Here is a 22,149-nt window from a genome sequence, read left to right as displayed (position 1 = left end):
ATATGAACCTGCAGAATAAATTCTTTCCCTGGAGCAAGAATCTGCTTTTCTATGAACACTTGGATGCTGATGTGATTAGTGAATGAAATGTGGGCAGTATTACCTGGGTCAGACCAGACCCTGGTGAAGCAAGCCACAAGGGGCTTTGCAGGACTGAGTGTATGAGGCAGCAAACTCAATCACTCAGGTACTGCAGGAGCTGCAGGATGGCAGGAGCGCAGGGAAGGCTGGCTCAGCAAGAACCTGCCTACCATGTTATTGCAACAGGCTTCACCCAAGCAGTTGGGATATGGTTGGATTAGGACAAGGTGACGTACTCCAGCATCAGAAACAGGTGTGAGAGGGAAAGGAAAAATTAACCAAAGGTTCTTTCTGTTTCCTTGTCACAGTTACTAACCAAAATAAATGGCAGGAAATGGACTTCCAGCCTTAAAATGCAATTAAGCCTCTCTGCTCACATGTGGATGCTCTCAGGATGCTGGGAGGTGTGTGCGGTCCCTGTGCTGAGAAGTCACCCTAAGGCTCTCTGGAGGGTCTCCTAGGTGACGTACAGCCTCAGAGCAAGTGGTTGCAGCCTACTAAGAGTACAGGAGGTTTGGTTTTACTGAAAAAAGCAGATAGTATTGCATTCATCTTACCTCTCTTAGCATCCAGCATGTTCGTATGTCTGGGGTGCTACAAGTGCGTGTTGTTAATACAGTTCCTCTGCAGCCTCTTATGGAAATTCCTACCCCAGTGTTGCTCTTACTGAAAGTTAGGGGGGGTAATTGGCACCAAGTTTCTTTGGAGGTTCCTTCCTCGCTGATTGTGGAAGGGGTGGACTGAAACGGGATTTTTTAATATTTCACCTCTCCTCATTCTGGCAGCCCCCGAGTAGCACAGCATGCATGATGTGGTACCACTGCTGCTCTTCCAGCTCGTGTTGTGATGCTCCTCCAACTCACGTGTCAGGCAGCCAGGGGAGTTTGTTTTCCATCCTCTACCTTAGACTGTCCCTCCCTGCTTCCGAGTGACACTGGCTGCTTACAGGCTGCTGACAAGTATCAAATCCCTTCTTGGGCACTGTTCCACGTTCAAGCCACAAAGCTTAAGCTTACAAATTAAGCCTTCTGTCTCGGCCAATTTTGTTTCTCCACCTGGAGAGTTCATTTTGGCCTGTAACTCAGTCAAACATCTGCAGTCCTGGCTGGTTCCTTCGCCAGCAGCTCACCCATTTGAGTTATTTGGCTCCTCTCCATTCCTGAGGGCTGCATTTCTCCAGGCAGGACTATGTCCCTAGATGTCACATGCCATCCAGGCTCAACTTTACTCATTCTTTGGATGTACTTGGACTGGAGATGAAGCCAATCATAAAACACTGGGGGTTTTGTTTTAGACTTAAAATTCTTAAAGTTCTTTACAGCTACTTTTCAGGAGTCCCTGGTGGAGTCCTCCTGAGATCTGAGCTTCTTTCTGCTCACTCTGAACAGTACTTTAGATTCAGTGGATGAGGGCTGTTCTCTCGTTTTGAGATTTGAGGTTTCATTAGATCATGTGTAGCTCGGGTATTATTCTGAATGAGGAGCTGATTACCTGTGTTGTTATTACACATCGCTAATCATCAGCACTATTAGTGGTAGCAATGACAGTGATGCTGTATCATCTCTCTCTGCCTCTTCCCTGTGAGTGGGAAGCATTTCTGTCTGCTTTCTAAGTGGAAAACCTGAATTGCAGAGGTTTAATGGTGTGATTAGTCTTGTAGCAGGCGTGCTGTCGCTGGCCCTGGGAGTGTGCCATGAAACCCAAGAGCAGGAGGCGCATCCATCTCCATGCTCCATCTCTGCTCTCTGCTGTCATATAGGAAAGTTAATCATGGATGAAGATTATGGTTTGTTTATTTTTTTTTCCGTTTTAGTTGCTGTGACAGTATTTTTAATTTAAGACCAGCATGGATTAAGTACTTGTAAGAATTTCGTGGGCTTATAATCTTTTACTGACCCTGGTGGTTACTCATGAGTTGACCCTGTCTCTTTTGTGGCTGCAGGGGGCTCTTGCATTTCCATGGAGTGGCTATTCCAGTGCATATTTATACCGAGATTTATTTCACTTTTCCACCCACCAAGGTGATAAGCAACAATCATCCATTTTCCTGGTGACTTTAAGCACCGACCACTCTTGAGAAGAAAAATGGGACACATTGAGCTCGACGGGATGGCGTGTGGTTTCCATGATGAATGCCCTTTCTTTGATTTCTGTTTGTTCCTGCTGTCTCTATAGAATCAGTTAGTCACCACTGTCATGTTGTAACTAAAATGCATTGTAGTCATCTACGCAGGCAGAGCTCGGCTTCCTCCGAAGCGGTGCCTCCTGTTGCTGTGCTGCGTGCAGGAGTACCCACCTTCCCTCTGCTCTGCTTAATGCCTCTCTGGACGGTGCTGAAAGATGCAGATTTTGGAGGGGTTGGGGCATGTGGTGGTTGAGGAAAGCCAAGGGTGAGAATGGGTGAATTTTATTACTCCTTCCAGAACTGGCCAAGATGTGGAGGACCCACTATGAAGAAAGTCCCAGAGGTGCAGTCAGACAGGAGGCAGCATGTTTCCTGCTCAGGTTTCCTATCTGCTGGTTTGGGAGATTTTTGCAAGTCAATGGCATAAATAGCAATTAAGCTGAGTAGAAGAGGAAACTTATTTACTGCTACCAAACATTCCCATAGGACTTTCTGTGTTTTCACTTAGAACTGGCAGGAGAATTTCAGCTGAAATATTTTTAGATGAAATATGGCATTTTGATACAATTTCTCCCCCTTTTCTTTGACTATGTTCTGAAATTTTGTTGAAAAGCTCTCAAACAGAAAATCTGGGAGTTTTCCAGTTGCTGCAATTGGGGAATATTTCAGCTCCTGAATGGTGATGAATGTAGTGGAAGAGACACACGTGTTTTTGTTAATACATTTGATGAAAGAAACCACAGCCTTTTGACAAGTTCCAGCTTCATCAAACCTCTCTCCTATCTCCTGGAAATAGGAGAAAAGGGCAAGTGATGCGTTTCTCTGCCAGGAATACCATACAGCAAGACCTTCCACTCTTCAGCCTGGATGATTTTGCTACAGCTCTGTAGCACTCGAAGGTGTTCAGTGAGCGGAGATCCAAGGCACTGCCTTCTCCTGGAAGTTCCCTCCCTACCCCTACAGCAGTGCCAAGCCTGCCAGCTCCAGGGAGCACAAGGGTGCAGGTGGCTTTAACCTCAGCAACATTCCTCACTGGTTTCTTGTGAAAAGCGTGCATGGTTGCACAGAAACTACTGAAGTTTTGCAACTTAGCACGGCTTCTCCCTCATTTTCTTACACGTTTGAAGTTGAGATTAAAGGGACAAGTCCTAGGTAGCTCTTACTTTCCTTAGGCCAGATAGGAGCTGGCAGAGAATGAAAGGCTTTGCAAGGAAAGCTCTCCCCCCTTGCCCGCTCCTGGTAGGCGAGGGAGCAGTACGCAGCTCATCTGCTGTCCTGCCTGCCTGCTGTGGTCCTTCAGGAAAGTCCTCACAGGGTGGTGCCTCCTGCTCCCATCCAGCACAGCCCAGCTCTGGGGAATCTGTGGTGACAAGAGCCTGTAATGCAGGAAGTGTGGCCCCTCCACGTCTGGCAATTTAAATGCACGTTGTCACCTTGTGCTGTCTGAGCTCATTCCTCCCACTCTGGAGAGAAATCAAAACTGAGAGGGAGGTCCATGGCCCCAACCAGCAGCCAGTGAACCAGAAATGAGAACATTAAAAAGGAAAAGGGAGAAAATGCACATCCAGCTGACATGTGCAGGATCCCAAATCACCCAGCAGACACATGCTGAATGCCAAGGAGGAGCTGTGGGTTAAGAGCAATGTTTTGGTTTGTTCTATTTCAAGGATGCGGTCATGGGCTGTGCTGTCAGATGGGGGACAGGAGAAGGGAGTCAGGAGATGGGGATGTGCTGCTAAAATCAAGATAATGGCTCAGCCGATAGCAGCTCTCGCATCAGTGGCTGGTATCGGTGTGTGTTGCAGGGCTGAGCCAAGATCTTCCTGCAGTCCCTTCTCCGTGGGTCAGACAGTCCTGCCAAATGAAGCCAAAGTGTCAGCTTTGAAGGGTAAAGTGTAGACTGTGAATGTAAAGCTGCGTCTGGCACTTGCAGCTCCTTTTGCCCCTCCATTCTTCTGCCTTCCTCCCATCTCCTGCTCTTTCTGGCTTCTGAGGAGCTTGTGTGTGTAAGGAACAGATGATTAGGTGAGATATTCAGTCGAGAACAGTGGTTAATTACAGGTTTGCAGCAATTAACAGTTAACTGAAGATTTGAAGGACACAGCAGAGTTAAGATGTGAAATGAGAGAATGAGCGAGCCACTGGTATACACAGGGGACAAATGCCCGATCCCACATTTAACCATATAGCTAGAGCCACTGGGGGACTCACTGCAGTGTGTGCGCAAAGCGACGGGCTGCAAGGGCTGGTTTGCATGGTAGGCAGGGATGTACATCTCCAGGTGGGACATGAGAAACTTCCCAGAAGTGATACGAATTACCTTGGGGAAACCGCCAACGTGGGTGTCTTACAGTGGTGGATGCAGTATTGTCTCAGAATCCTTTCAAAGTGGGCAGTGGGATGAGCTTGGACAAGATTTTTGCAATGGTTGGTTTAACCTTAGGTTCGAACTCTTCTGTACGGTCCTGTTCTAATGATTTGATATCTAGACACTTGCCTTCCATGTGATTTTAGTAAATAGCAGGATCATTGTTACCCTCAACCCAGAGCATCTGGGCTATTTCACCTTGACCCCAGAGCACCCATCCTCTCTTGTAGCTCTTATTTGACTTGTGTCTGTCAAAGTCATCTTCAGCCTGGGAAAACTCAAGGAAAGGCTAACAGGGAAGAGCAGATGTCTTCCAACACCAAGAGAGTGTTGGGGTGTCTGTGACATAATATTGTGCTTCTAGAGGAAATTCTGCTGTGGAGTGAGTAGTGTGGAGGGAGATGGAGGACAGTTTTTAGTGTTGAGGACAATACTTTGTATTGCATGACTGGACAGGTGGTTGTGCATCGGGATCTCATTGCAGTGGGTACGGTGTGGCCCTAGAACACATGCACATGGCAGTTTGCAGCCCTCCTTCAGGATGAGGGAGGCAGAGAAACAGCTGAGCTACCATCAGAGTAGTAGTTTGGTGGACAGCAATGCGTAGCATGCTGTGGTTTCCGCTCACTATTGCTGTCATCGATTCCACGAGCTGTGCGAATACAATCCTAAAGACAAAAGAAGGGCCGTGTATTTTCCCTGACCACTTATGACGCATGCTTTCTCATTCTTCTCTCTGCATAGTGAATTCGCCAAAGAACGAGAGAGGGTAGAAAATCGTCGCGCTTTCCTGAAACTCCGTAGGCAGCAGCAAATTGAACGGGAACTAAACGGGTACTTGGAGTGGATCTTCAAAGCAGGTAAGGCAAGAGGTCTCATGATTTTGGTTCAGTGTGTTTTGTGGCAATTAGAGTCTGGTGATGACAGAGAGGACAAGGGCCCTAAACGTGGGGGCCATTGGGGTAACCCACGACTGGAGAGGGCCCAGCCAGCACTTGGTGGTTTTGTTGGGCTTGTTTCTATTGCAAGACATCTCAGTTTGGTTAAGCAAAAATAAAGGAGATGGGCCAACTTACGTTATTGCTGAGATCAAAGCAATTGTCTTAATACAGTATAATATAAAATGTGATACAGTGCCCAAAGTCTCCACCGTGGGGAAGCTGTTCCCTTATATGAGTCATTTATATTTTATTTACTTTCCACCACAGCTGTTTTATAAGCCTCTCTTGCTACGATGGTAAAATACACTGGAGTGTCATTTTTATGAGCTACAGAGATCACTTGCATGAAACTCACCCCAGCACATATTAACATTGCTTTATAACTATTATAACTGAACATTGCGGTTTATTGCAAGCTGTGAGCAACTTTAACAAGGACCCAAACACACTAATTTAACGAAAAATAGCATGCTTTTCTTTTCCTTTTTATCGGACAGTAAAGATTACCAATAACCTTTCTGCATTATAGAGTAGCTGAGATATATATTGACATAACCACAGTGCAATTCATTCACATAGCATCAAGAAAGCTTCTGGGGCTAATTTGCTTCCTTGCTTACTTTTCCGAAAAGCTGAAACATCTGAGTAAAGGGAAAATTAATTTCAAAACAATTGTGGAGAGAAAAAGCAGCAATGGTTTCTCAAATACATTTTCAGATGCTTTTCTAGGCAGGTCAGCTACACCCTTGTCCTTTACAAATGGGGAAACTGAGGTCCAACATTATATGGTGACTCACCTGACGTCAGCTGGTAGGCGGGTGGCAGGAGTGGTGCTCCTAGACTGTGGGCTGGCACCACACTAAAATCCATGTCATCATTCCTTGTTTTGAAATCCGTGCTGATGTTAGAGGCCTGATGTGCTAAAATGTGCTTGTGCAAGGATGTAACTGGATGGTCACAGCAACTCGCTGCAGCATTGCACGTGCGTGAGCCGTGTACCGGCCAGGGGCCAGAGTATCCTGGTGCTATTCTGTGTGCGAGTGGCTCTGTGGGTTTTACAGCTCCTGTTTTATGTGCACAGCCTGGGTGCCTGTATTTGGAAGAGTGTTTTCCCATAGCTCCTGCTGCTTTGCTTCTGCTTTCCCCTCTGAAAGGTTCTGCCAGCCCATGTGGCGTGGGGACGGGGGCTCTGCCCTGCTACAGGGCTCAGGGAGCGCTGGAGGGGGCGACTGCAACACCTCCCCCTGGGGCCACTGGTCTGGGCATGAGTTTTGACAACCTGGCCAGGGAGGAAAAAGACTGAAGCGCTGAAATGTAGAATAGGAAGAAGCAGCAGCAGTTTGTATGGTGTCTCAAGCCCATTATTTCCCATAGTGCTATGCACAGTGACAGGCGGGTGCCACTCGTATTGACGGGCTTTTATTCATTGTGACTGTTCAACAGCAACTGTCCTCAATTAGGCAACCACACTTCATCCTGTGTTTCTGTAGGATTCAAAAAAATGATCGTTCATTTTCTTTCCACTTACAATTTGTCTTCCCATTTGTTTACAGCTTTTGTGCTACTCAAATTCAAATTAATTAATGGTTTATCCAGTGGCTGAAGCAGAGTACACTGTGGCTCTCCCTTGGTTCTAGTGCCATCTTGCTTTTAAGGCTCTTGTGATTGCTCGATCTCTAAATCCTGGTCTCCCCATCAGTAAAATAAAGATGAGAATTCTCTTGCAAAGATGTGGGTTGCTTTGTTTCATTTTGGTGGCTGTTCTGCCCAGAAGAGCTGTGCAGAGGTCATTAGCTGATCTTGTCTGCAAGTTGAGGTGAAGTTCTAAACCGTACAGCCCTTCTCTGCTCCAGTTCTGCATCCCTGTGGGAATGGCTGGCTCTTCTTTTTCTGTGTTGCCAGTGCTGTATGAATGCCATATCAGTTTAGAGTGAAATGCTGTAAAATGCCCACCTTTTTATTTTGTCTAATAACAGAATAACAGAAGGTTTCTAATCTTCTAATAACAGAAGATCAGAAGGTTTTCTAGAACAGGAAAGTGTATGCAAAATAACCGAATCAGGGAATAATAAAAATATTCTGTATAAGCATTGTTGAAAATACAATAGGAATATAAAAAAGCTTCCTAGTACAGCTGAATAACGACAATAATTAAAAGCAACCTAGCAGCGTTAGTAAATCTTTGAATACAAAAGGTAGTGTGAAGGCTGACCAAAACTGAAAATCGCGTGTTTAGAATTCAGGTGCTGAAATCTGGGACTATGCCGTCAGTGGGCATTCCCCATTTCTGTTTTAGAGGCCAGGGTTTCAACTATGAAATGATCATGAGTTACTAAACTAGGTAATCAGTCTTCCTTGTCCAGGACTGCGTGTCTGCAGACTGCTTGGTTGGGGGGAACAAAACAGGCAGGGGGGGACTGGGACGGGGGATGGTCATGGGCAGTCCAGCCAGGACAGAAATCTCTTGCAGCAGCCCCGGGCACTGAGGTACAATAAGCTGTTTGCATAAAAGAGTGAGCAAAAGCTCTTGGTCTTCTGCTCCAGTGTAACTCTGGAGGGTTATGTTATTATTCATGTGAATATCTAATTGTTTTTAAATCCTTCTAACATCCTTGACCTCTTTGAATCTTGTAGCAAGGAGTTCCACATACGCTTGGTTTGGTGTTAAAACCCAAACCAACCCACCAAACAGTATGTCCTGTCCTTGATTGTAAACACGTTGCCTTTCTGCAGTGAGAACAAGAGCTCAGGAGCGTGCTTCATATTTCTCTTTATTAATTTTCTGTCTCTGATCTCTCTCTACCTTGTTTCATCTTATTTTTTCAGCTCTAAAGCACGCAGAACCAATCTGCTCAATCCTCTCGCTTCCCATGGAAAGCTCTCTAGGTTTCTAATATTTATAGTATCCTCTCTAAGCATTTTGTTTGTTCGTTTTTTCTCATTTATTTTTGATGCGAGGTAGGAAGAGTGGAAAGCTGCATTCCAGTGATTTGTAAAGTGGCATTTTAACACTTAATCTGCCTGATTTTGCTCCGTAATGTTTTACATATTCTGAGTAGCTACTGGAGCTGGAAAGGAGGTTTCCTTGTTCTCACTGCTGCTCAGGTTTTTGCCTCAAGGGCTGTAACTGGTTTAGGACCAAGGAAAGTATTTGAGTGACTAAAATCACTCCTTCATCTGTACACTACCTCCCATTGGTGAACTATGATTTTAATTTAACATTGTGCTCATTATTTATTGACCACTCTTGAGTGTCTTTTATGTTTCTCTCAGCCTTCTCTATTTGTTATTTGAATGTTATATTATCTCTTGCTGTACATATTGCTTTAAAAAGGTGGTTCAGATAAAACTTTGGGGTTGTTTGCTATCAACCCTTTCTTATACTGCAATTGTAGACTGTTTAGTCCCCCAGAAAAAAAAACAACCAAAGGGTCTTTGGTTTCTACTGCTTAAGTGCTGTCTGACTCGAGCGTGTTCCAGACCTGGTCTAATGACTTGTCTTATATTTGTGTTGTAAGAATGAAACTTCAATAGTCTGGCTCTTGACTTTTATAGTTTTCTTTTTTTCTGGTGGTACTTTTAATTTTTTTTCTAATGGTAAAATAAGAGGATAAAAGCGAACAAAGTATTAATTAAAAGTGCTTGTGAGGTTTTCAGGTAGGTGCCTTGGCACAGCTGAAAAATTTTGGTGCCAGCTCACTATTAATAAATTGCCAGAGGTGCAGCTGTGCTTGAAACTGAAACAAACACAGCTCAGTCTGTTTTAAATGTGGATTATTTAATACTGGCAGCAGCACATCTGCTTGAGGGATCTATACCAAGGTGTTTTAGACAGTGACAACCTTAATGTGCAAATGCTTGTGTGAGTTATACTTAATACAGGAAGCCTTAATTGATGAAGTGCTTAAACAAATGGCTTCTTAACAAAGGGTTGGAGAACTAAAGGGAAGATTGTAACACAGATAATGTGCTGAAGTGCTGAATTTAAATGTGCATGACTTGAAAAAAAAAATCAACTCACGGTCTGACCAATTTCCTTAGAGTTTGAATTGACTTTCTTCACTTAGCATTATACAGAGGCCAGGTATGAGATTTCTAGCTTGACTTATATCTCAGGTGCACGTTGAAGAATGAATACATAGGGCAATCAGGAGGGTTTAAATATTTTCAAATGAGATACCAAGTGATTTCATGTAAGAGTCCCATATCATGACATCAAGTCTAAGCAAGGACAATTGTAACTTGGTAGGTTCCTCTTGAGGATGTCAAGAAGAAATGCCATCTTATATGATGTAAATCTGTGTCTTCAAATCTGTAACATTTTCAGTCTTACAAAACTAGTGCAAGTTACAGGTGGGAAGCAATGATCAATTCCTATCATTTCTTGCATCTCAGAATTCAGGCCAAAATTTCGTATGCCAGTTGCCATGTTAAGCTCATAAACATTGACTCTGGATCGTTTAGAAGTGACCTGTATGGATCACTTAGAAACAGACTTGTAATCTTAAATTTAATCTTGAAGAATAAAACCAACTGTCTGTTTTTTAGTAAATTCTTTGAAGGGAACAGCTCTGCCCACCACTAGAAGTCAGCTGATATATGTGTAAAAAGCAATGCTTTGCACTGTGTTGCTCCTCTAGGCACGAGACAGCAGTTCTGCTCCCCAAACGCCTCTTCTTCAGTTTTTTTGGCTTTTATTTTCAAATAAAAACTTCAAAAAAAACTTTCAGTTTTTTATTTGATATTCAACCAATATCAAATAAAGGCTTATGATGAGCAAACCCTGTCCTGCTCCACCTGCGGCGTGCTGGGACAGGCTCTGCTCTTCATGCCGTGTTCTCGCTGGGCTCTGTGCAAAGGCAGTAGCAAGTCAGTTTGAAATTGTGCCTGTCAGAGGAATTTTAAAGCGGTGAAGCCAAGCAATGTAATCCATGCAAATGATTTTGCCACCACGGCTTTCTCCATTAAACTCCTCAAAACCATAGCAACTTTTAGGCTGTCGTGCTGCATTTCCAACTGAGAGTGTGGAACCAGAAGTTCTCTGCACAGAGTAAAGTGCTTAGAAGCCCACAAATATTCTTTTGAGGAAGTTTCTCTTATCTTACAAGGACATGCATCGTTTTTGAAAATACTTTGCTCAGACTGGAAGTCTTTCAGTTCAGACCTAATCAAGTTGCATGTCTTTTGCATTTTAATTCTTTCCAGGTCCATCACTTTGCACAGCACTGACTCTGAGTGTTTCTTTTCTCCTGGAGTAAGCAGGCTTTGGGAATGAGTTTAACCTCTCTCTTCCAGTTCACTGTAACTTGAATGCCATTCCTTGAGATGACAAAGGTTTATGAACCTCAGGTTTCAGCTTTCTGTAGAAGGAAGAGAGCAACAAGCCCCTTGATACCGCTGCGAAAAGGCACCTACATAGATGAAAGAGAGCAGCAACGCGTGCGGGATGGCAGGGGAGGATGACTGCCGGGAAGACAAATGACAGTTCCCTGTGAGAGAGTGACGACTTCTTCGAAGGGCTGCATTTTTACTCATTTTTTCTGTTTAACAAGTCTGAAGCTTCAATGGTTAAATTCAGTTGTTCTTCTTTTCTTCTAACCTCTTTTGCCTGTTGAACGTCAGTCATTTCCTGGAATCCGCTCTTGAGCCCACAATGTTCTGTCTCCCCATGCCAAGGGGAGAGGGGGCACCGTGTTTCTCTGCTGCTTTGCCTGTGTTGTTCAGCTTGCCAGTCCCTCAGTATAAGGTTTGCCTTTATTTCCAGTCCTGTAACATGCTGTGTGTTGTCAGTACTTAATGACCAGCAATTAATCTTACTGCTGAAACACCTCTTACTCTGATGTCCTAGCAAAGCCCCTGTGCGTTCGTTTGGAGGCGAGGAGTTGCTGGTCTGATACTGTCTGTGTGAATATTGCTTCTTCTACTGCAGGGGCACTGTTGTTTGGAGGTTTTTCAAGCATCCTAATTATCTTCTTCCGGTCTCTGTGTTACAGTGATGACTAAAGGCAATACAACTTCTGATCCTCTGCTTAGGATGCTGTATGGTTAAAAAAACCCAAACCCTCAAAACAGCCTAGCAATGATGAGTAGCCTGCTGAGCTGTCTTTTTAGCTGGCTTTAAAAACTGTGTGAAGCCCCACTAGAGTAAAGGTGGTCCCTTGGTGTCCCAGAGGATACAAGACAAGACAGGGAGTGACTGTCAAGGGGGAGAACTGGGGAGCGGTGGTGAAGTCAGGCTTGAGGGAATTGCACTCGTGAAACCTGGCTTTTGTTTATTTTAAGGGAACAGTAAAACCGAGCCTTGGTGAGATACGTCTATGGATGGAGATATGTTTTGGCACCAGCTCGGTGCCCTGAATTTGGGGCGCGTTTGCAGAGGTGTCTCGAAAGAGCATGTACTTTGTAGGTGAAAATATGTTGATAACAAATTGTCACACCTTAGAAATTCAGGTCCCACTGGCATTTATCAATCTGGTTTCTGAAACCTCAGTACGGCTAAACTCCTCACCCATCTGACTTGGGGGGGCACAGGAGCATCAGATGGCATTATCACACCGTGGCAAATCGCGATGGTTATGTGTCCATACAGTTCACAGGTCACCTCTGGGGACTCAGGATTGTTCCTCCCCTGCTGCCCAAAGGACAGCAGAGCGTCAGCACAAATTGTTACAGGAACGTGCGGAACAAGAGGCCGCTTAGACATGGGCAAAGAAGAATTTCTTTTTCCTACTCTGAGATCGTTGAAAGGAACCGGTACCATGATTCTCCTCCTGCACTGACACAAATCAAGTGCAGAACAGAGCTTCCATCTAAGTGAACAGGCTTTCTTTCCTGGAGTCTTCTAATTTTTTTAACAAGACATGACTGAAACCAGCACACCTCCGAGCACGAACTGGGAAGCGTGCTGGCTCTTGCCGAGACCTTCCTCCCGCAGACGCGGCTCTTACGCTGCGCTCGCCCGTAAGAAGAAGCCCCAGAAGAACAGCCGCCTGCCTTCTGACCTTTGCTAGCTCATTATTTTCATTGCTCACCACTTGCGTGGCAGTGTGTCCATGCCCTGCAGTAGCTTGTATTAGTCTATTTAATTACCAAACACTCTCTAAAAGTCAGCTTTTCGTTCTCGGAGTGGCAGAACTGCTCCTCTGGGAAGTGTTCGCCTTCCCGTGCTTGCTCTTTGTTGTAAGACCCAAATGTGCACTCCACTTCAAATGGTTTTGCGTTTTCACTGCAATGTGCTAGTATGTTGCATAGGAAAAAACCACATCTGCATTATGTAGAGGAGCATGAAATGGAGAACCCCAAAACACTGATGGCAGAACTAACCCCTGGAGCCAGGAGTGCAGAAACATCTGCATGGCACTATCGACTTTACTGGTACTAGGTGCTAGACTCATTTTTATGCAGAGTTCTGTGGCAGCAATATGGGTATATAACCTTCAGATACGACATAAAGCTTTTAAAATCACACTCCATGAGCAATGTAGGCTTTAAGAAAAATCTGTATAAAATGTCCACTGTAGTAGCATCTCAAGCTTATGCTTGTTCCAACGCAGGTTTGCTTTGTGTTTCACGTTTACAGGCCTTTGTTCAGCTGCCTTTGGGAAGGGGTCTCCATATCTAAACCTCCCTTCTATGTGTTTTAGGGCAGTCATATTCACCGCTAATTGCCATTTAACTCCTTCCATATTTTTAGCACCCAAATACCAGTACGGCTTTTCCCTAGGCAAGACTTCAGAAGAACCTTTTGGTTTCTGAGGGGCCGGTTTGAGAGAGAAATCTCTTGAGCTGTCTAAAAAAGCTCATTTCACTTTTCTAACCTGTCTTAAAGAGCCTCAGAAAGCACCTGGATTGTATTGGCTTATGGGCTTTTGGAAGGATTTCATGCCTTTTAAAGTGCAGATTTTTAGCTCAACTGACATTTGTAACCCTCTAGCAACTCTCCTTTCCTCTGTGCCTCTGATGCACTAGTTTGCACTTTCTTATTTTGTTCTCCTCTGCTTGGGTTTCCAGTCTTCCCTAGTCCTGGATATTATTTTTCAGCCTTCTCAATTTGCTCTGTTATTAATGTATCATTCGCTCTCTCCCCCCAATGATTAATAAAGAGATTATATAAGGCTTGTGTGGTAGTGCTGATCCCTCTAGTATACTAGACAGCTTTCAACTACACGCTTTGATGTTTGGCCTGTGTTTTTTTGGTTTGTGGGTGGGTTTTTTTTTTTTAATAATTTTTTTTTTAGTTAGCCTTCCATCTAGTCTGGTTTAAATGGACTTTAAAGCAAAATTTTGTGGGAACTCAGTGTCAGATGTTTTAGTAAGATCCCAATTTTACATTTGTAATTTAAATTATATTTGTGCCAAACGTGAAAAAAAATGTCATTTATAATATTACAAGGAAGTGTACAGTTTACCAGCTGCCAACTCAATGTTTTGTTTCCTTTAGGTTGTCCTTTAGAAAACCATTACCAAATTTTACAGCAGCAAGGTCAGATCTGTGGCTCAGACTGTATGAGCTGTATGGTTTCGATATTGGTGCAGTGTGGTGTGTACTGCAAATTGACCTGGCTGCTAACATTTTTATTGTGAAACCTTAGGAAATTTGGTTGCTTTTCATGCAGATAAAAATGAGTCAGTTTGGGGGGGTTGAATTTTTCAGTGTTTTTTGAATTCTTTTCTCGTAGGAAGGTATAAACTTGTATTTTGGAGATGAGTTACACAGGAATAGAAAATGAATGGTGGTGTTCTTGTGTGAGCTGTGCTAGCCAGAACTCCCCCATGGAAACTTTGCTGTGGATTTTATTTGGACAAGGGTTTGATGCAGTGGCTCTTTGGTGACATACTGTCTCCTGCAATGTGGTAGCCATCCCTGCTTGTGTTACCCTGTGCCATGACACAGATCTGTTCCCAACGGGCTGAGTCCTGGTCTTATTGATGGAGACAGAAGAACAGCAATGGGTGTAAAGCATCTACCACTTCTCAGTGTCTCCAGTGTGGCAGGGCATGAGGGACCATCCTCTGGCTTGTGGAGACCTGTGGTCTTACTTGGGTCAGAAGGAAGGTTCTTGGTCTCCAGAAGTCTCTTGGGGACGATAGCTGGGTAAAGAAATGAGTGGGTTGTTGGGGGTGAGCAGGGAAATCATGGAGGAATTGCTACAGTCTTCCAACGGTTTGTCTGGCCTCCTCCCCCTGTGGAAGAGGGGCACAGGGTACAAAATATGGTTGTCATCCATCCCTTCTTCCGCAGGCTTGGTATAACTGGTGGCACAATGGGGTAATGCTAGTGGCAGCTGGTTTTAGAGCGAGGATGCGCTAAATGTGAAATTGAATCTTGCTGGTTTACCTTTTACAGAGGAGGTCATGCTGGCGGAGGAAGACAAGAATGCAGAAGAGAAATCTCCTCTGGACGGTAGGTCGTTCTGCTGTGCAGTTTTCCTCCTGTGATACGTGAGAGGTTCACCTGCTGTACGCTGCCGTGGCTTTCCGTTGTAACCAGCAAGGTGTGAGGAACATGCTCTTTTGCATGCACTTGGCATAAGCTGGGCTAAAGAGTCCCTTTTCCCGTATCGGGTCTGTTTGAGGTTGCAGGTGGATGATGAGCAGTTACATGACACCGCTCTGGGATGGGGATCTGCCCTTGGGGTCGGTCGGTCCTTAGGCTGCCTGTGGGACCGGCAGCGTGATGGGGACGCCCGCCAGCCTCTGCCGAGCGTGGCTGGCTGTGTCTACGCGCAGGTTGTGGCGGGGGTAGGCTGCAGAGCGGATGCCAGAAGAGAAATGCATTGACTGAGAGAAGGCAGGGCTCCAAACCGAGGTTTCCAAATGGATTTGACAGAGACTAAGACCCCTGTTACTTGTAAGCAGTAAGACATAACAGGGTGTGGTGATCCTACCTTCCGACGTGTGACCCTAGCACTGCAGGACGGCTGGAGGTACCGAGCTTTGGATGCAGGTGCAGCGGGGCCATGGGGACTGCTCTCCCTGTGCCTCCAGACCGATGAGCTCTTAGGATGCGACAGCCAGTCAAAGTTCAGTTAAAGATTCTTCCCTCTCCCTTTTCTGACCATCTTTCGTCCTCCCATGTCTCCTCCTTTCCCCTCCCCTCCCTTTCCCTCCTCTTTTTTTTTCTCCTCCCATTCACTGTCAGGGAGGGCCGCCTCGGAAGGGCCGATTCAACAAGGCACGGCACCGGCAGAGACTAGCAGCGGCAGCAGCTACAACAGTGAGTGGATTGCAAATCACCAGGGGCTTAGGCGGCACAGCGGGGCAGTGCTTCTCCCCCCGCAGCCCCACGTGCCCAGGTCACCGGTGACATTTCCTGGCTGGTTCTGCACCTTGCTGGGAGCCACACGGCTCCTTGGGCTATCAGGCGCCCAGCTGCTGGTCCACCTTGGCCAGCCTGGTGACCTGCGCTCGGGGGGGGGCTCGGGGGTGGAAGAGCTGGGGCTGCAGAAGGTCAGGGCTGAGGTGTGCTTGGAAAATCTTCGTGTGGGTGCGTGGGTGTGTGTGCGCTGGGGAAGTTTGTCCGGCACGTGGGTGCAGACAGGGCTGTTAGTCTCAAGGTGGAACGAGTGTCTGGAAGAGTAGTCTGAAAAGTTGAGTGGTGGAAGCAAACTCGAGGTGGGGACAGGCCACGGAGTAAAGACCCAGGTACACTAAGGCTCCCTCTATGCTAGTAAGCTAAAGGAGCCCAGCGATGTCCCCAACTTTGAAGGCAACTGTTATGGAGCAGCCCACATCTATGCTGGTAAATTATCTTAGTCCCCAAAACAGAGGGGCATTGCACCCAAGGTGCCTGTAGAGGTGGCACGACCTAATTGCTAAACACATGCAGGAGTTATTTGGGAGAGAAGATAAAGGAGAAGGTGCTCAATTCATGCTAGGGAGCGTTGTAAAATTTTACTCCCAGGGCTGGTTATGTTCCAGTGCTGGGGTTGGCCCTAGCCATGCTGGAGTGTACTGGGACAGATGCAGCCTGAAGGACCCAAAAGCTGGTATCGCTGGGACTGAGGATCCAGCCTACTGCTGGGTGGGGAAGGAAAGAGCAAAAGTGGTTATTTGCAAAAAATTGGATCCAGCTCACAGGTTCAGAGCCTCTTCTCTTTGAGCCTCTTCGAACCTGGGTGATGATCTGGGAGTTTCTTTGAAGTGACAAAGGCACTAACTCTTGCCTTAGCTGCGGAGGAAGAAGCGCATCCGTTTCTCTGTCAGGGCAGGGACATTTGTGTCGAGTGAGGGGATGTTCTGGTAGGAACCTGCCCCCAGGGTAGTCGCTGCAGAGTGAGTGGGTTTGCTGTGTGTGCCTACTGAACAGTATGTATCACCACACCGTGGGGTGTCTTACTGCTGATAGAAAATGGTGCTTAGTTACTGTATGTCTTGAAGCTGTTACCAAACTGTATCAACATATTTTTTTCTGCTAGTTCTCAAGGTTTTTCAGGTAGGTGGTCATGGGACCAGCATCCACGCTGTTCCTGCGTTACCCCTTGCACACTGGGTGAACAGTGCACAACTCTCTGAGCCTTAGGCTATAGTTCTCTTTCCCTGTTGAGTAAAACGGTGTAGCAATGTTTGCCCTCCCCACAAAAGATGCTATTGGACAAAGTGTGTTTTCAAAGAGTTATGACATCCCCAGGGGGAAGGAATTGTACACTGGGTGCTATTAAGGGTATGTTCACTGATCTGTGGCAGTTGCTTTCGACATAGCATTTCTGCTCCTTAAGGCATTGTTCTGTGGTAAACTGTACCCGAGCACCATGAACGCTAACTTCTTAATGGTGCACGCTGTAAACAGCATTAATGTTTTAATGGCTAGAAGCACTCATAACCCACTGGGGCTCAGAAAGGTTCAGTGACCCTGCCCAGCCTTTCTGCTGTGCTAGAAGGTCCAGCAGCTGCAGTGACTCCCCCCCTCTCCTGCATCTGTGGGGTGACATGGAAGCCTGCAGACCTGTGCTTGGCAAACCTTCGAGATCTGGAAGGTCAAATAAATAAGCGACCATGGTGTGGAAGCATACAGAGGCCCTGCGAGGTTGTAGGTTGTCTAATTTGCTCCAGCTTCCCTTTGTGTGAGAGCTTGAAGCTGGCACTGGGAAGTAAACGCTGGCCCTGGAGAGTGAAGGGAGGGGGAGAGAGAATCCACTCTGAATGCTCACAGGGCATTTTCTCTTTAATTTGCACACAGTGTTGAAAAGAGCTGCAATAAAGAAGAGCAAAAATGACCTGATTCATGCTGAAGAAGGTGAGGACCATTTCACAGACATTTGCTCCGTGGGTGAGTACTGGCTTCGCATCCCCTGAGGTTTAGATCTCCACCTAAACGCGGTCATGCCATGTTTCCTCTGAGCGGCTCCTTTGCTCCAGAAGCTGCGGTTTCAAGAAGGAGAATGATCACTGCTCCTGCAGCAGCGCTCTACTTCCCAAAGCTTCGCGGCTTCACCCGCTCCCCCCCACTGCCCCGCTCAGCTGTTGCATGCTGCACCCTTTAAAAGAGCCCTGCCAAAATGCTTGGAGAATCTGTGCTGTGTTGGACCAGACTGCAATTCTGCCTGGAACATGCTCATTTGTGCTAATGAAACCCAAATATGTCAAACGATACTGCTAAGGCCCATCTGTTGAAGGGAGGAGAGGCAGTGGACACAGTCACATCTGCCACCGATGCACAACATGTGGTTTTGCAGCCTTTGCCATGTGAATGGCTGCTGGGAAATGCCGGGCAGTAGCCCTTATGCTCTCATTCTTGCCTTAGAAGAAGATCTTAAAGCAATTCTCTTCATTTTTAAAGCCAAATGTGGAGATACACACCTGTGCGCATGCAATCACCCCCGTGCCTCTGATGCAGAGAGTGGCATCCCGCATAGGGTAGCATTGATGGTGCGAATTTGGCGTCTTCAGCCCTGGAGAGTAAGACCCTGTCAGGCTACAGAGTTCCTGCCTGTTCAGCAGTTAGCAGGGAGCTAGTTCCCTCCTGAGATGCCAGGTGGAGAGGCAGGAGACAGGTCTGGGGTGTGCAAGGGGAGGCAGGCTCTGAGTGTGCAGCATCTCATCTGTGGGGAGCTGTTTGGACATCAGCAGAAAGAACTTTCAGTCGTGGGCTGTTACTTGCTGGCTGGGGAGACATCTTCCTGACTACTTTGGAGTTAGCTATTTTGCTTATTCCTCTCCCTGTTGTTTGAGTCTGTATTTTGTTTTGCTGCTGAAGCAGCAGATGTTCTCATTATCTTCCAAAGAAATGTCTTGGCACCCCAGTTACCATGAAGCAGCAAATCCTGGATGCATAAGAGTAGCAGCACAAACAGTACATTGGAGAGCACATGTCCATATAGGCTTGCGAGCATGAGTGCTTCAAATGCACTTTGGAAACTTGGCATTAACGTTTTAAGAGATTACAGCTGCTGCTGGATTCCCCATCCCACCCCCCACCCCCCCTTTAAATGAAGACCTGGTTGCAGGAAATGAATGTTGCTGAGCATGTTACTGACACCATCACCCACTGTCGAACTGCCACAGTCCCCCAGGCTGAGCAGACTGCAGGTTTTGTGGCTATAAACTGCTGACACTTCTATGAGAGGTTTGTTGCTGAAAGAGGGCAAAAATGCAGCAACTGTCCGCATTTTTGTTTCAGTTTGGTTTATTCTGAGCAGCTCGGATCCCTGCATGGATAACGAGGAATGGTCATTTCTGAAACATTTGTTCGTGGTTGCAATAATTATGAGATCTTTGTATTCACATCCAAGTCCCTCCAGGCTCTGGGCACCCATGCCACGCAAACAGATCTTTGAATTCAGCGTTTCAGGTGGCAACGGATGACGGAGCATCTGGACTCGTGGATAATCTGATGCGGAGCTGGAAACTGTCTCAGGAGCATATGGCAGGGAAAATAACAGCAGTGCTTTCCACCTTCTGCAAGTGGTTCACCCACTTGGGAAAAGTGTTTTTGATTTTGATTCATGGAACAAGGCAGAAAAGAAGAGATGGATACAGCAGATACTTCTGCAAGCTCCTGAAAAGGCTGAAACTGTGCATAACACAAACAGTCAGATCATATGGGCAATTACGCATAAAGAATATGTTTTTGAGAAAAGGTTTTTTTGGATGATTTTCTATAATGTCTTGTTGATGGGAGCGTAAGGAGCACGGAAGAACTAGCAGTATAATTACTGAGTGCAACACGAAGATGCAGACCAGAGTGGTAAAGACTTTGACAGGTCTCTTGCTGGCCGTTGACTGAATACGTTGCACTTTAATTCAAACACAAGTACCTCAATGAGCCTTCTAATTGCATTATAAAGCTCTACAGTGGTAAACACTTCCCAGTGTGTTCTCTGGAGTTGTTCTTAACAGTTATTCTTTTCTTTCCTCCTACCTCTTAGCCTTTCTTTCTGCACTAATAAGCATGCAGCAGTAGGTTCTGGCTCCTTCTGGCTTCCCACCCTCTACGCTGCACCAGACATGGGACACTGTCTTGATTGTCAGACAGTGAAGCCTGGAGAAGTGGATGTTTCCTATGTTAGACCAGTTTAAATACTGCTGGTTGTCTTTTTTGGAAGATCAGTAGAGAGGGGATCAAAGGGCAGCAGACTATTCCCATGCAAACCTGAGGGTATAGACTGGCTTGAATATCTGAGATCTCTTTACCTGCCAACAGTGTTATGGTATGGTGCAGCCTGCATCTTTACCTGTAGTTCATTTTGTTGTCTTAAAGCAAGAGATGAACACTAAGGGTTTTATTGATTTATTTTTTACACTGCCAAAGGAAGGATAATCAAATTAACAGAACAACAGCACACCAAGGTTTTCTGCAAGGAGTTTGTTCAAAGCCTGGCCAGGGCCAGCTCTGCCTTTGGCATATTGGTGGATGGCCAGAAATGTGAGATGGAGCAGAGAGCTTGCTTTCTGGTGGGGAGATGGTGCGGCACGCTTTCGTGTGGCGGTGAGGCTTGGAGAACCCATTGCTGTCACATCTGGATGCTTCATCCTTTCTATGGGTGCTGCGTTTGATGTTACTGTAGGATGAAACAGGGTGAGATTCCCACCCCTTCCAAGTGTTGAAATGTAAGTGAGCGCACTCAAAAATTTGGCTGCTGCAGCCAGAACACTTTGTTCATGTTAAGTCAGCCATCTCCAACGACAGCCAGTGCAAGTCATCTGCTCTGATGGTGCTTGCTCCAAGACAGGACGGCGTGTGTCCTGGTCAGCCCTACCCCCCGGGAGGCTCCGTCCCACAACGGGGAAGGGTAATAACATATTATCTTGCCACAAACCATCTGGAAACAAGTTTGCTAGCCATTTCAGAGGGGTGCCAGCACAGCGTGAAACAGGTAGTGGACAGCCTGCAACAATCACGATTTTCCATGCTTGCAACGGTGTCTGTGGCTGTTGCAGAAGAACTCCAACAGATGCCTGTGTTTATTACTAACGTGTGCTGATGTCTCCTGCCTCCACACTGGCCGGAGATTGCCTTTTCATCATTCGTCTGAACCGTGCCTGCTACCACAGGGGGAGAGCTTACGTTAGAAATCATTCCTTCCATCAGCTTCCTATGGTTAAAAGTATTTGACTCTTTTCCAGGGTTTCAGACTAGAGTTGAAATGTAGCTGATATAGGCAGAATTGATACAAATGAGTAGCTGTGCCCAAAGTACGATGCGTGGAGGCAGGTTGAGCCCTCTGCTGTAGAAATACATGAAGTTAGAGAGTAAAATAAGGAGACTTTGCCCTATTCAGTCCTAAGGGCTGGGTCTTTGCCTGGTTCTTGGAGCAGGGGAAATAGGGACCAGCTTTCCTGTTGCCAGCTACCCGGCTCTGAGGGGATGTGCTCCACACCACGAGCAGAAACACCACTGTGCCTGGTACTTTCTGTCCTTCCAGTCAACCAGGAACCCAAAAGTTATGAGTTAAACTGAGACAACCAAGATTGCTCCAGAGGGTTGAAAGCCCAGTTTCTTTAGATGGTGGAGCTGGACATTCATTCATGAAGTCTTAAAATCCCAGCCTTCATTCCTCATGATGTCATTGCAAGCAAGATGCCCTTGCTCAGCCCATAGTCAATGTGCCCAGCTTTCTGCTCAGCCGTGTTTCTGGCGCGTGGCAGAGGGTCTCTGTGCCCAGGAACATCTTCCAGCCTTTCACCTGCCAGGATGTGGTGTGGTGACTCTTCTTTCTGTCCCAGGGTCTCCTTTTGCCCGTGCCAGTTTGAAGAGTGGGAAGAATGAGAGCTCGTCTTACTTCAGGAGAAAAGAGAAAATGTTCCGGTTCTTCATTCGGCGCATGGTGAAAGCTCAGAGCTTCTACTGGATTGTCCTCTGCGTGGTGGCCCTCAACACGCTCTGCGTCGCGATGGTGCACTACGACCAGCCGGAGAAGCTCACCACTGCGCTGTGTGAGTACTGGGGACTCCACCTCTCCCCTAATGAGGTCTTGCATTTTTGAGCGTGCTGAGCACTGCAGTCACATCCCCATGTGGTCGGTTTTTGGCTTCCTAAGCCTCCCTGAGAGGAGATAATGAGTGGTTCTACTAATTCAAGTGTAATTGTGTCACACAATTCTGAAAAAATCCTCCAGGACATAATACTGGTTTGAGATGGGAATGTTATCCTAAATGTTATCTGAAACTTCAGATTCAACCACATTTAAATCTTG

At 46.2% G+C, this 22,149-nt stretch overlaps 1 protein-coding gene across 1 annotated transcript in view; it reads left to right on the top strand.

The window, feature by feature from the left end:
* Nucleotides 1–22,149, top strand: part of CACNA1B (calcium voltage-gated channel subunit alpha1 B) — a 300,338-nt gene that overhangs the window by 144,334 nt on the left and 133,855 nt on the right. The window contains exons 8-11 of the mRNA XM_037399979.1: nucleotides 5,319–5,434; nucleotides 14,862–14,918; nucleotides 17,694–17,783; nucleotides 21,680–21,889. Of these exons, the coding sequence (XP_037255876.1) occupies nucleotides 5,319–5,434; nucleotides 14,862–14,918; nucleotides 17,694–17,783; nucleotides 21,680–21,889 (473 nt within the window). The remainder of the gene's footprint in view (nucleotides 1–5,318; nucleotides 5,435–14,861; nucleotides 14,919–17,693; nucleotides 17,784–21,679; nucleotides 21,890–22,149) is intronic.

The sequence above is a fragment of the Falco rusticolus genome, chromosome 9, assembly GCF_015220075.1.
Source record: "Falco rusticolus isolate bFalRus1 chromosome 9, bFalRus1.pri, whole genome shotgun sequence".
Lineage (NCBI taxonomy): Eukaryota > Metazoa > Chordata > Aves > Falconiformes > Falconidae > Falco > Falco rusticolus.
Note: the sequence above shows the minus strand (reverse complement) of the source record. Positions and strands in the feature narration are given on the sequence as shown.